General features: G+C 41.1%; 1 protein-coding gene across 1 annotated transcript in view; it reads right to left on the reverse strand.

Annotated features, from left to right (window-relative positions):
* Positions 1-13,460, reverse strand: part of LOC124798831 (cytochrome P450 6k1-like) — a 58,234-nt gene that overhangs the window by 8,807 nt on the left and 35,967 nt on the right. Inside the window, exons 4-5 of the mRNA XM_047262361.1 lie at positions 12,512-12,693; positions 6,444-6,665 (exon numbers count right to left, since the gene is read on the reverse strand). Of these exons, the coding sequence (XP_047118317.1) occupies positions 6,444-6,665; positions 12,512-12,693 (404 nt within the window). The remainder of the gene's footprint in view (positions 1-6,443; positions 6,666-12,511; positions 12,694-13,460) is intronic.

Genomic DNA, 13,460 nt, shown 5'->3' on the forward strand with positions numbered 1-13,460 from the left:
TAGCTACTTTCATATCCGTAACCTCAACCTTATTGATAAGGTAACCTGAATCCACCCAGCTTTCGCTCCCATACAACAAAGTTGGTCGAAAGATTGAACGGTGCACAGATAACTTAGTCTTGGTACTGTCTTCCTTCTTGCAGAAGAGAGTAGATCGTAGCTGAGCGCTCACTGCATTAGCCTTGCTACACCTCGCTTCCAGTTCTTTCACTATGTTGCCATCCTGTGAGAATATGCATCCTAAGTACTTGAAACCGTCCACCTGTTCTTTGTTCCTCCTATTTGGCACTCAATCCGTTTATATTTCTTTCCCACTGACATTACTTTCGTTTTGGAGATGCTAATCTTCAAACCATAGTCCTTACATTTCTGATCTAGCTCTGAAATATTACTCTGCAAACTTTCAATCGAATCTGCCATCACAACTAAGTCATCCGCATATGCAAGACTGCTTATTTTGTGTTCACATATCTTAATCTCACCCAGCCAGTCTATTGTTTTCAACATATGATCCATAAATAATATGAACAACAGTGGAGACAGGTTGCAGCCTTGTCTTACCCCTGAAACTACTCTGAACCATGAACTCAGTTTACCGTCAACTCTAACTGCTGCCTGACTATCCATGTAAAGACCTTTAATTGCTTGCAAAAGTTTGCCTCTTATTCCATAATCTCGTAGAACAGACAATAACTTCCTCCTAGGAACCCGGTCATATGCCTTTTCTAGATCTATAAAGCATGATACAATTCCCTGTTCCACTCAAAACACCTCTCCATTATTTGTCGTAAGCTAAAGATCTGGTCCTGACAACCTCTAAGAGGCCTAAACCCACACTGATTTTCATCCAATTGCTCCTCAACTAATACTCGCACTTTCCTTTCAACAATACCTGAGAAGATTTTACCCACAACGCTGATTAAAGAGATACATCTGTAGTTGTTACAATCTTTTCTGTTTCCATGTTTAAAGATTGGTGTGATTACTGCTTTTGTCCAGTCTGATGGAACCTGTCCCGACTCCCAGGCCATTTCAATTATCCTGTGTAGCCATTTAAGACCTGACATTCCACTGTACTTGATGAGTTCCGACTTAATTTCATCCACCCCAGCTGCTTTATTGCACTGCAATCTATTGACCATTTTCTCCACTTCCTCAAACGTGATCCTATTTCCATCATCGTTCCTATCCCATTCTACCTCGAAATCTGAAACATTACTGATCGTATTTTCACCTACATTCAGCAACTCTTCAAAATATTCCCTCCATCTGCCCAAGGCATCCACAGGATTCAACAGCAGTTTTCCTGACCTGTCCACAATACTTGTCATTTCCTTCTTACCTCCCTCTCGAAGACTGGTAATTACACTCCAGAATGGTTTTTCAGCAGCTTGACCCAATGTCTCCAACCTGTTTCCAAAGTCTTCCCAAGATTTCTTCTTGGATGCTGCAATTATCTGTTTGGCTTTGTTTCTTTCTTCAACATAACTTTCTCTGTCTACCTGAGTTCTAGTATGTAGCCATTTTTATACGCCTTCTTTTTCCTTTTACAGGCTGCCATGACTGTGTCATTCCACCAAGCTGTTTGCTTCCTCCTACTTTTACACACTACTGTTCCAAGACATTCTTTAGCCACTTCTAGTACTGTGTCCCTGTACCTTGTCCATTCCTTTTCCAATGACTGTAATTGACTACATTCAACTAACTGGTACCTTTCTGAGATCGCTGTTATGTACTTGTGCCTGATTTCCTTATCCTGAAGTTTCTCCACTCTTATCCTCCTACATATGGACCTGACCTCCTGCACTTTCGGCCTCGCAATCCCAATTTCACTGCAGATTAAATAATGATCAGTGTCATCAAAGAATCCCCTGAATACACGTGTGTCCCTCACAGCCTTCCTGAATTCCTGATCTGTTATTATATAGTCAATGACAGATCTGGTTCCCCTGCTTTCCCAAGTATACCGGTGAATGTTCTTATGTTTAAAAAAGGAGTTTGTGATTACTAAGCCCATACTGGCACAGAAATCCAAGAGTTGCTGCCCGTTCCTGTTGGCCTCCATATCCTCTCCAAATTTACCCATAACCTTTTCATACCCTTCTGTTCGATTTCCAATCCTGGCGTTAAAATCACCCATGAGCAGAACACTGTCCTTGTCCTTTACTCTAACGACTACATCACTGAGTGCCTCATAAAAAACTATCCATCTTATCTTGATCAGTCCCTTCACAAAGTGAATATACTGACACAATCCTAATTTTCTTGCTAGACACTGTCAAATCTATCCACATCAGTCGTTCGTTTACATACCTTATTGCAACTACGCTGGGTTCCATTTCTTTCCTGATGTAAAGCCCTACACCCCATTGTGCTATTCCTGCTTTGACTCCTGACAAGTAGACCTTGTATTCTGCCACTTCTTCTTCTTTCTCACCCCTTACCCGAATGTCACTAACAGCTAAAACGTCCAGCCCCATCTTACTTGCAGCCTCTGCCAGCTCTACCTTCTTCCAAGAGTAGCCCCCATTGATACTAATAGCTCCCCATCTCATTACCATTTGTTTGCCAAGTCGTATCTTAGGAGTCCCTGGTTTGTCAGTTAGAGGTGGGACTCCGTCACCTCCAAAGGTCCGAGGCATTTTGCTCTGATTGTTGCCAGCATCATATTTAAAGTACCAGGGAAGCAGGTTGCTAGCCTTACTTGCCCCGAGTCCCATTAGGTTTTACCCCTAACGGCTGAGGGACTAACCGGTGGATTTGGTAGTCTTTGCCGTATGAGCACAAAGGTGATCACGACTCAGAATATGTCCAAGATGCCCAGCCTTATTCCAAAGTAACTGGTATCCCGACTGTCGGGACCACTTACTTGGCCACTCATACGTTGTCCGTGGTTCATGAACTAGGACATGACTACAGGAACCCACACCATGAGTCGTAAAACACACAAAATTCGGCTGATTGCCTAGAGGATCAAATGACATACTCTGATCATTTACTGAGCCATCAGACGAGTTCTCACTTTGGGATGAGCAGTCACATCGTGCTGCGACGTATACGTGGAACAATTAACGCACTCAAGAAATCACGGTCTTCTCCTTTCGACGTTCTTGCTACTATGAGGAACCAAATTTTCTGAATGTAATTGCTGTGACTTTCACTAAATGGTCGGTCGTGGGAGGCTGTCTTACTGTCATACCACGCCTTTTTATATTCCAACTAGGGAATGCGGTTAGCCCAGAAACAATCGGTTTTCGATTTTATCGACTTTTCCACGCCATTTTGACCTGATTGTTAAAACCACTCAGAATAATTGGTTTCTGAAATAATCGATTTTCGGTTTTATGTTCCCATTACTTCCTGTAATAAAAGTAGAACTCTAAGAAAGATTGAAAAAATTCGACTCTCTCGGTTTCAAAATACACAGACTCAAAATTTTAAATTAAATAGAGAAATAAACAAAAACTAAGTCTGTGCACCGTTCACTGTTTTTTTTAGAAAAGTGACAAGTGGTTGAATACTACAAAGAATCACCAGTACTCTCCTACTGATTCTAAATTTTTGAAGCTCTGCTCAAAAATCATGTTGTTCAAATGGTTCAAATGGCTCTGAGCACTATGGGACTTAACATCTGAGGTCATCAGTCCCCTAGAACTTAGAACTATTTAAACCTAACTAACCTAAGGACATCACACACATCCATGCCCGAGGCAGGATTCGAACCTGCGACAGTAGCGGTCGCGCAGTTCCAGACTGTAGCGCCTACAACCGCTCGTCCACCCCGGCCGGCAATCATGTTGTAATTGGGGATCATACCACTGTTTTGGCGTTACTTATAGTGAGTGGTAAAGGGTGAAAACTGAGTTTGAAGAACTCTGTTTCTTGTGTTAATTCGTCCGTTTTCAAGGGCTACTAGCAAATAGAGGCGTACTATGAGGACACAGGCAGCAGCGCAGCTACTTTTTGTTCTTATTGTATGCTATGAAAGAGTTATCGTTAGTTTCTAATTTATTACTGTTGCCATTATATCTTCTCCCTTTATTATGTCATAGAAATGTCAGACAAATCCTTAATCTTTCAAAGCAAGCGAAGCATTGTACTTCTTTGCTACGTCACTTCGGAGAAATACGTCCAGACTAGGGTTCGTGCCATTCTGGAATACAACGGATGTCCAGCAACGACAGCAAGAAGCTACCGTATAGACCATGTGGGGGCAAATCTTGCACACTGCACGTACACGCTTACCTTAAGCCACGACACAAGGCAACACAGACATTATTGTCTCAGCAATGCTGTACAATTTTTCACGGCATGTGCTTGTTGTTCGTTTCTGTCGGCGTTGTTATTAAAGTAGTACTGATAGCTTTTTCCATTTTCTACAATAACGCAGTATTTCAAATCAATGTAAATTTTACAAATAAAAATTACTCATTTTTCAGAAAGAGGTTTCCTTACAAACGAAAAACTTTAGCACTGCTGCTAGGGCTCTTTGAAATTTCGATTTTTTACAGAGTTATTAGTAAAAAATAAAAAAAAAATCTGTTATAACCGAGACCAAACAAATACCGAAAAATACCGTTTATTCAGAACGAAAATCCCGGTATCGGTTTAACCGGTCATTTTTTCCATCCCTAATTCCAACTGAACAACCGTGAGATGGAGCACATACATTTTGTTGACTTATCCAGTACGGCGGCAGTTCAGATGGTTCAAATGGCTCTGAGCACTATGGGTCTTTACATCTGAGGTCATCAGTCCCCTAGACTTATAAATACTTAAACCTAACTAACCTAAGGACATCACACACATCCATGCCCGAGGCAAGATTCGAACCTGCGACCGTAGCGGTCGCACGGTTCCAGACTGTAGCGCCTAGAACCGCTAGGCCACCCCGGCCGGCGCAACATTACATATCCCTTTATACGTCAACTCAACACAAGTGATCGCCGTCAAGCAGCACTGACGCCTCAGCGAAAAGCCCAGTAAAGTCAGTTCCGCTCTCAACGTGTTGATTTCTGTTTGTCTGGGCACGTAACGCGCGTTGCCAGCTGTCTATAAGTCTTGCACTCCAATAAGGCACTTGGTAACTCATGCGAGCAGCAGAAACGACAAACGTCGGAACAAGATTACGACTTCTGACCGATGTTTACTTGTTTCAGATAGCTACCAACGTCACTCCAGCAAATAACCTTTAGACACTGGTACTGTCGTCTCTATTTGTGTGCCGTTAACTCCACGTGTCACGCCTGGTTTCCTACAGAAAAGCAAACGCCATTCTTAATTCGCCTACCTACGTAGTCAAACTAGGTTTGCAGCGAGGGAAACTTGTCAGTACAGGGCGAATTCTCTCGATTTCTGTTGTCTCAGGTAGCCTCCATGAGGCAACTGCACCGTGTTCTTCAAGCAGTGCGCATGTAGTAGCTACACTGGGGAAAAAATACGAAATACCAACATTGGCATTTAAGATGACAGATTCTCTTACGAAATGATTGGTGACCAATGTCGGATTGCAGGAGTGAGTATTTAACTGTCTATGGTCAAACATATGAAAAATGTTTGGTTAGTTCGTTAGCTAGTCAGATGATTTGTTTGATAATTAAAAATTGTTTGGCCTCATGACCACGAAACAAACAAAACTATCCGAATCTGCGGAAAAATATTAATATTCGGGTCAACATTTGTAAAACTCAAATTCCTCCCTCTCAAACCCCACCCAATGTGGAGAGAGGGAGAGTTTTAGTTTTAGCGAATCAAAATTTACGAAGTAAATAAGTTTTTTATCTATCCGTAACCATTTTCCACGCAAAAACGAGAACATGTTTTTTTTTTAATTACAGCGCGAGCTACCAAGATTCAAGACAAATTTTTAAGACACAACGTACGTAGTTTTTTTATGTAGAGTCTGATTCTGCAATAAGAAATGGGGGTTCCCATTTGAAATTTTAAAGTTACCTCCCGCTCCATCCCCAGGAGGCTGGGGTGGCGGACTAATTTTAGCACCAGAAGATGTCCTCTTCGAAAATAATCAACTTGGGATTCTACACTTTTTTTTGTGTGAAGCTTATTTTTCGAGTTATTCTGGTTTGTCAACTTAAAATTTACACCCTGTATAAATAGACATTGAAAAAATAATCTTGAAAGGCGTCTATGTAATGAAGCTTTCGGATCAGTACTCATACATCCACATGTGTCATTTTCTAGCAATTCTAATTAATTCATTCGGTATAGGGAGGTCTGTGTGGGCGTCCGTATATTGTACACAATTTTACTCTGCCACAGAATTTAACGGCAGCTTACAATGAGCTACAGAGTGAAAAATTATTTTAGGGTAGTTCCGTGGAATCTGCTGGGTCCTACAAATATGGATTGCCTGTGTGAAAATGAAAAGAAGGCAGTCACTTTAGTTTTGTCGGTTTATCTTGTGCTAGTCTGCAGAAACTCACCTGCGACGACTTTGTCTAGATACTTCATGCTGGAAATGGCCTCGTACGTCAACTGCCCTGCGTTCTGTTTCAGCGTCGCGTCCACCTCCTCATGCAGTCGCTTCTGTACATCTTGATTGAGAGCCAGTTCATAGAGGGCGAAACTCATGGTTGTCGACGATGTTTCGAATCCTGCGGCGTAAAACAGGATCGACTGTGCTGTCACGTCGTCGATCGAAAACTCTGTGAAACGAAATCGAGCCATTAGTTCAATTACTGTATCTGATAATAGTGAGTTCATCTCACTAACATCGTGTTCTATCAACGAAGTAAAGCATTATGTAGTAGGATGAGAAAGGCTCTTTTGGTTGCTAGACGGTTTTGTTAGAGGCGAAGCAGCTGGAATCTCACTCAACTTTTCTATGGAGCTGGCCACTCAGGAAAACCTGTAAGTAAGTCTTAATTTGCAAATGTATATGTTTCTTCTTGCCAGTTTTTTCATTGTAATTTTTGTGATATTTAGGGACTGTGTATTTTCTAAAATTCAATAGTTATCACATGGTAATTTACGTTTACCGTTGTGTCTTAAAGCAGTGCAGCACAAGTCGGTGCTCTATAATAAGACATGGACTGTGTAAGGGGTCCGTAGGCCCTTACTATAAGTTTGCACTCGGCACAGGTCGATAGGGCAAACAATCGATAGTGTGTCGTGTTGCGAGAGCGAGTGTAGAGTTGAGTCAGTAGTTCCCAGGTTGCGAGCCGAGCCGTGCGGAGGCCGGTTGCTGTAATACAAGGCTTACCGACAAAGGGAGTGGCCATCGCCGCGGTTTAACCCCTTTGTGTTAGAATAATACGGGAAAGTGAAGAAGTATAATTACGAGAGTGATCAGTGATATTTCTGTGCCGATATTTGTGGTTTCGCGTCTACCGCGCCGGCATCATTTGGATTGCAGTGTTGGATTGCTGTGATTGAATTTGCGTGTGACGATAATGAATAGCGAGGAAGCCTGTGCTGAGATTAGCCGTAATTAAATATGTATGACGAAGGCAGTGGCTGTCTCCTTCCTTTTGTGTTTTTGAGACGAATATAGGTTCTTGATTAGTGAAGCTGTCTTGCCGTTCTTCTTGGTACCAGACATTTCATTATTACAGCATTGAGAAGGACAAAATGGAATGTAACAACTCCGTAGCAGTCAAATCCGATTGCCAGCCCCATTAGGTACACGGTCACATTAATTAATATTTATTTGGGCTGCTATTCAGATCCGGATCGGGTCGAGATACATAAATCGGAGGTGTTACAACTGACAATGTTTTCATCAGATAAGAACCAATAGCCGTAAAGTACTTTAGAAAACGCAGTTTGAGCATCCTCTGTTTTATTTAATTTGGCGTGGTTAAAATGCATTTTCTGAACTAACTGACAGTAATTCTAGCAAACATTTTGTTTGTCTGCTGTACGACGACCTGTGAAAATTAAGAGTAGATTTTCTTCGTTACGGAGGTAGTTCCGTGGTTTTGTGTGTTGTGGATTTCGGTAATTACCGTCTCTTAATATCTAACTACAAAAGATATATTTTACAGACGTTATATTGTAACTTTTTCCGCTAGTCTCAGCTACGTTTCGGGTACGACGGTTTTTGAAAATGAGTAACTTTCAATTTTTACAATGAAGAATGAATCTACATAAACACTCCACAAGACAGCGTACAGTGCATGGCGAAGAGTACTGAATACTGCTACTATTGATTCTCTCTCCTGTTCCATTCTCGTATTGAGCGAGAAAGAAGTATCTGTCTAATGGAGTCCCTATGTATCCATTCTCTCTTATATTTTCCTTACGTTGGTTACGAGAGACACACCTTGGTAGCACCATAATGGGAACAGTTATCTTCGAATATTTCTTCTTCCCAGTCTATCTTAATCCACTGCCGGATATAGGTCTCTTCCACACGTTTCTGTCGTCTTCGATTTGGAGCCACGAGGTACCATAGCGTTCCAGCCACCAGCTTCACGTCATCAAGCCATCTCTTTTGAGGTCTTCTAATGCCTTCTTGTGATCCCATGGTCTCCAGAGAACAATTCCAGGGCTCCACCTGCTGCAACCTTGTCGAGCTACGTATCCAACCCATTGCCACTTCAGTCTTGCAACTCTCTCTGGGACATCTACATTTGTTCTAATGTCCCCTGATCAAATCCTAACCCTGAGGCTGACTTCTAGCATCTTTCCTTCTATGACTCGTTATGTGCGCTGTAGTTTATGAGCAGTTGCCTTAGTTCCTTAGTCAGAGTCTTAGTTTCCAGATAGTAGGTTGTAACTGGCACTATGCACATATTACAGACATCATTTGGGACATCCTCGTTGTTCAGGATAAATCTTAGTTTCAGGAATGTTGCCCAGCTTTGTCCCACTCTGCGAGGAATTTCTGCATTTTGATCGTTTTTCCCAAGATAGGTGTATTCATCAACAACATCTGTAGAATCGTTTCCTACTATAAGTGGTTGATTGTCTGGGTTTACAATTTTTATTTCATTGCCAATGTTTGAGAAGGCATGATTTAGCAATTCGATCACAGTCTTTAGTTCTTCTAAATCTTCATTTATGACGACAACATCACATCATCGTGAGATGGTTCTGATATGAGCCATCGTTTTTATTCCTTTGTTACTCCAGTCTAGTGATTTGGATACATCCTTCAATGCGAGGGTGAACAGTTTCGAAGAGATGGTTAAGCTTGGCGAACTCCCTTGCCGACTGGGATCTTACTGGTAATAAAGTCTTCATCCACTCTGTCATTGCTGCCTGTTCATAGACGTGTTTCAGGAATTTTGTATACCTAGAATTTATCCTGCCATTTTCGAGAACGTCCATGATTGCCAAAATGTCGACGGAGTCGAAAGCTTTTCGACAGTCTAGAAGGCCAAATGAAATCCGATGTTAGGCACGATTGTTTCTTCAAGAAGAAGGCGGACAGTCTGGATTTGACATATAGTCGAAAACTTCCCGAAACCCGCTTACTCAATAGGCTGACAGAAATCCAGTTCTCTTGCATGGCGGTTTGCTACAATTTTAATCAGGAGTTTCTAAAGGTGTGGTAAACTAACTGAACGATAGTTATCAACGTTTTCCTTAGCACCCTTCAGCATTTTTCCATTTTTTGTATTCTTCCAGAGTTGATGCATTTTTTTATAGTATCCTCACAGCTTCCAGCAGGTTACTTCCACCTAGTTTCAGCATTTCATTTTTCATCATATCCTCCTCGAGGATATTTGCTGTTTGTTGCTTGAGTGCATTTTCCACTTCAGCAGCGATTACTTCCCGGGCTTCTTCCTGTGTACTCATTCAACGCTACTTTTTCTTCTTCAGATGGTCTCTCAATGGACGGAGAATGCAGGTCTTGGTAGAAACCTTAACAATTTCAGTAACATTACGTCCATCTGTGGCTATCTCTCCTTTCCTTTTCTTGAGTTTCATAATTGTACGTCTTCCTATAGACATGTTGGTCTTCAAAATTTGGGCTGTTTTCAGTCGCCTGCAGTCAGATTATTGTTAAATTTCTTAAGATCTTTTCTTATTCCATTTGGACAGTCTAATTCTGAGATGTATGTTCTGCTACATCCGTGTCCAATGTCTTTCTTCCATAAGCTAACGAAAGTAGCCTGCTATTTTCAGAGTCCTGGAGTGGGACGTCGTTTGCTGCAATTTGGGAGCTTGTTGTAATTACCACAGCGAATTCGTTCACTTGTAAAGACTTAGTACCTTGTGTCAGACCAAGTTTCCCAGATAAAGGTTGCTGAAATGATGCTTTCTGTTAACTTAAGTCATTTGATTGTGGAGAAGTGTACTGCCTTATCATTTTTTGATCATTTAAGTTTTAGATCAAATGTAAAAGTTAGCTCGAAGTAGTCTAAAGTCACTTCCGTGTCGACGCTACTAAGTACAGAGACATCTTTGCAGTTCAGTTTTTTTAGTGTAAAATACGATTATATGAAAAAAGCTTAATATCTATTTTTTATTTTTAAACAATCCTTATTAACAATCTGTTACAAAATATTGGTAATTAAGAATTTATAATTTCAATGAAAATTAGATTTTTGTGCAACATGTAATTTGAAAAAGAAGACGCGCAGCTTTCATAAAAATGGTAAATCGATATGTGTTAATTAGCATCTATTTGATGAATTTGATGTTTGAATAGCGAATGTATTCGAAATGAAAGAAAAAATAAAGAAGAAAATAATGACCGGAAAGAGACTCGAAATAGTCACCAGTTTCGAGCGCTACTGATTTTTTTCCCACTTTTATGCGTTTTTCGCTTCACAGAAATGATCGTAGTACATGAACCTTTGTTTACAAAGTGGAATTGGGTGGTACTCGAATCCTGCACCCCACGAGGCAGGCAAATATTCTACCACAGAGCCATCCTCTCTGCCGAAATACAAACATTACTTTAGGGTATTAAAACTACAGGGAAAACTTCAAAATCGATTTTCTCGAGAATATTTGAGAGCTGCATCTAACTGCTTCGGTTGATTGATATGTGAGTTCTGGAGTTAATGTTGTTGTTGCTGTGGTCTTCAGTCCTGAGACTGGTTTGATGCAGCTCTCCATGCTACTCTATCCTGTGAAAGCTTCTTCATCTCCCAGTACTTACTGCAACCTACATCCTTCTGAATCTGCTTAGTGTATTCATCTCTTGGTCTCCCTCTACGATTTTTACCCTCCACGCTGCCCTCCAATGCTAAATTTGTGAACCCTTGATGCCTCAGAACATGTCCTACCAAGCTGTCCCTTCTTGTCAAGTTGTGCCACAAACTCCCCTTCTCCCCAATTCTATTCAATACTTCCTCGTTAGTTATGTGATTTACCCAGCTAATTTTCAGCATTCTTCTGTAGCACCACATTTCGAAAGCTTCTATTCTCTTCTTGTCTAAACTATTTATCGTCCACGTTTCACTTCCATAGATGGCTACACTCCATACAAATACTTTCAGAAACGACTTCCTGACACTTAAATCTATACTCGATGTTAACAAATTTCTCTTCTTCAGAAACGCTTTCCTTGCCATTGCCAGTTTACATTTTATATCCTTTCTTCTTCGACCATCATCAGTTATTTTTCTCTCCAAATAGCAAAACTCCTTTACTACTTTAAGTCTCTCATTTCATAATTTAATTGCCTCAGCATTACCGACTTCATTCGACTACATTCCATTATCCTCGTTTTGCTTTTGTTGATGTTCATCTTATATTCGCCTTTCAAGACACTGTCCATTCCGTTCAACTGCTCTTCCAAGTCCTTTGCTGTCTCTGACAGAATTACAATGTCATCGGCGAACCTCAAAGTTTTATTTCTTCTCCATGGATTTTAATACCTACTCCGAATTTTTCTTTTGTTTCCTTTACTGCTTGCTCAATATACAAATTGAATCACTAATTACCACTATATCTAACTTTAACCTATCCATTTCCCTTTTTAAATTTTCTAACCTACCTACCCGAATAAGGGATCTGACATTCCACGCTCCGATCCGTAGAACGCTAGTTTTTTTCCTCCTGATAACGACGTCCTCTTGAGTAGTCCCCGCCCGGAGATCTGAATGGGGGACTATTTTACCTCCGAAATATTTTACCCAAGAGGACGCCATCATCATTTAATCATACAGTAAAGCTGCATGCCCTCGGGAAAAATTACGGCTGTAGTTTCCCCTTGCTTTCAGCCGTTCGCAGTACCAGCATAGTTAATGTACTGCAAGTATAAAAAATTACAATAATGTGGTTACTGTGTGATCTCCTTGTTACTATTACTGCTAAATACTTATATGATACGAAGTGCTCAAAATATTCATTACTAATCTCGTAATTAGGCACTATCCTGTTCTTTCTCTTTGTGATGATGTGTGGGATATTCACATTGGCTCCATCTTATGAATATCATTCCCGGTATAAGAGCGTAAAAATAATAAAAAAAAATTTATGCGATTCGCGCCTTCATCTGTTTCTGAATAAAATAACATTCTAGATACTTGTTGAAGAAGTGACAAACTTGTCTGACCTCACGTTCGTTGAGTTATATGTTCATACTTACTCCAGTTATCAATTTCTTGGGATCCCGTTTTGCTTTGTTCGTCAATGAAACCCTTGTTCTTGAGCTGTATCATCAGGTGCAGGAAGTCATTGCGGACAACGCTGTGTTGTTCGCGGTACTCCACAGTACTCTTCACCACATCCTGAAAGTATATCATGACGTCTCTAGCGCCTCCCTTTAACCTGAAAATAAGGGAAACAAATGTACATTCAAAGTCATGAAGTTAGTAGTAAGGTTACATCTCAACCGAAGGAAGGTACTTTCCCCAACTTTATTTGATGATGCTCAATCGATAACAATGGCCATCGATCGTTTTTGTAGTATTCAGAATTCGTTAATCAAATATACATGAAATTTGATGTAAAGCACACGTGGTTGTCAAAATACACTACACATAGCCAATTTTCTCTTGGGTAGAAATGTTTTTAATAGTATATGCCAAACAGTGATGACCCAGAAGACATGCTTGGATGTGAACATACACACACCAAAAAAAATTTTGCATCATCCCGGTTCCCAGAACCCCCGGAGATAGGCTTTGGTTGTGATATTGTATCACAGACACAGTCACTTTGACTGTTCAGAGATGGCACTAAACCCGCCCAAAGATGTAAACAACCATGAATGAGCAGCGCCAGTTTCAGTCATTCCACGAGGAAGGAGGTACACGGCTCGAGTTGTCTGTAGTTCAACCATGCCTAGACCGCCAATAACGCTGTCCGATCGCGTCCGCATTGTTACTTTGTGACAGGAACGGCTCTCAACAAGGGAAGTGTCTACGTGTCTCGGAGTGAACCAAACTGTGCGCAATAGGCTGCATGATGCGCAACTTCGCTCCCTACGTCCATGGCGAGGACCATCTTTGCAACCACGACACCATGCAACGAGGTACAGATGGGCCCAACAACATGCTGTATGGACTGCTCAGGATTGGCATCACGTTCTCGTC

Source organism: Schistocerca piceifrons, chromosome 5 (assembly GCF_021461385.2).
Source record: "Schistocerca piceifrons isolate TAMUIC-IGC-003096 chromosome 5, iqSchPice1.1, whole genome shotgun sequence".
In the NCBI taxonomy this organism is placed as follows: Eukaryota; Metazoa; Arthropoda; class Insecta; order Orthoptera; family Acrididae; genus Schistocerca; species Schistocerca piceifrons.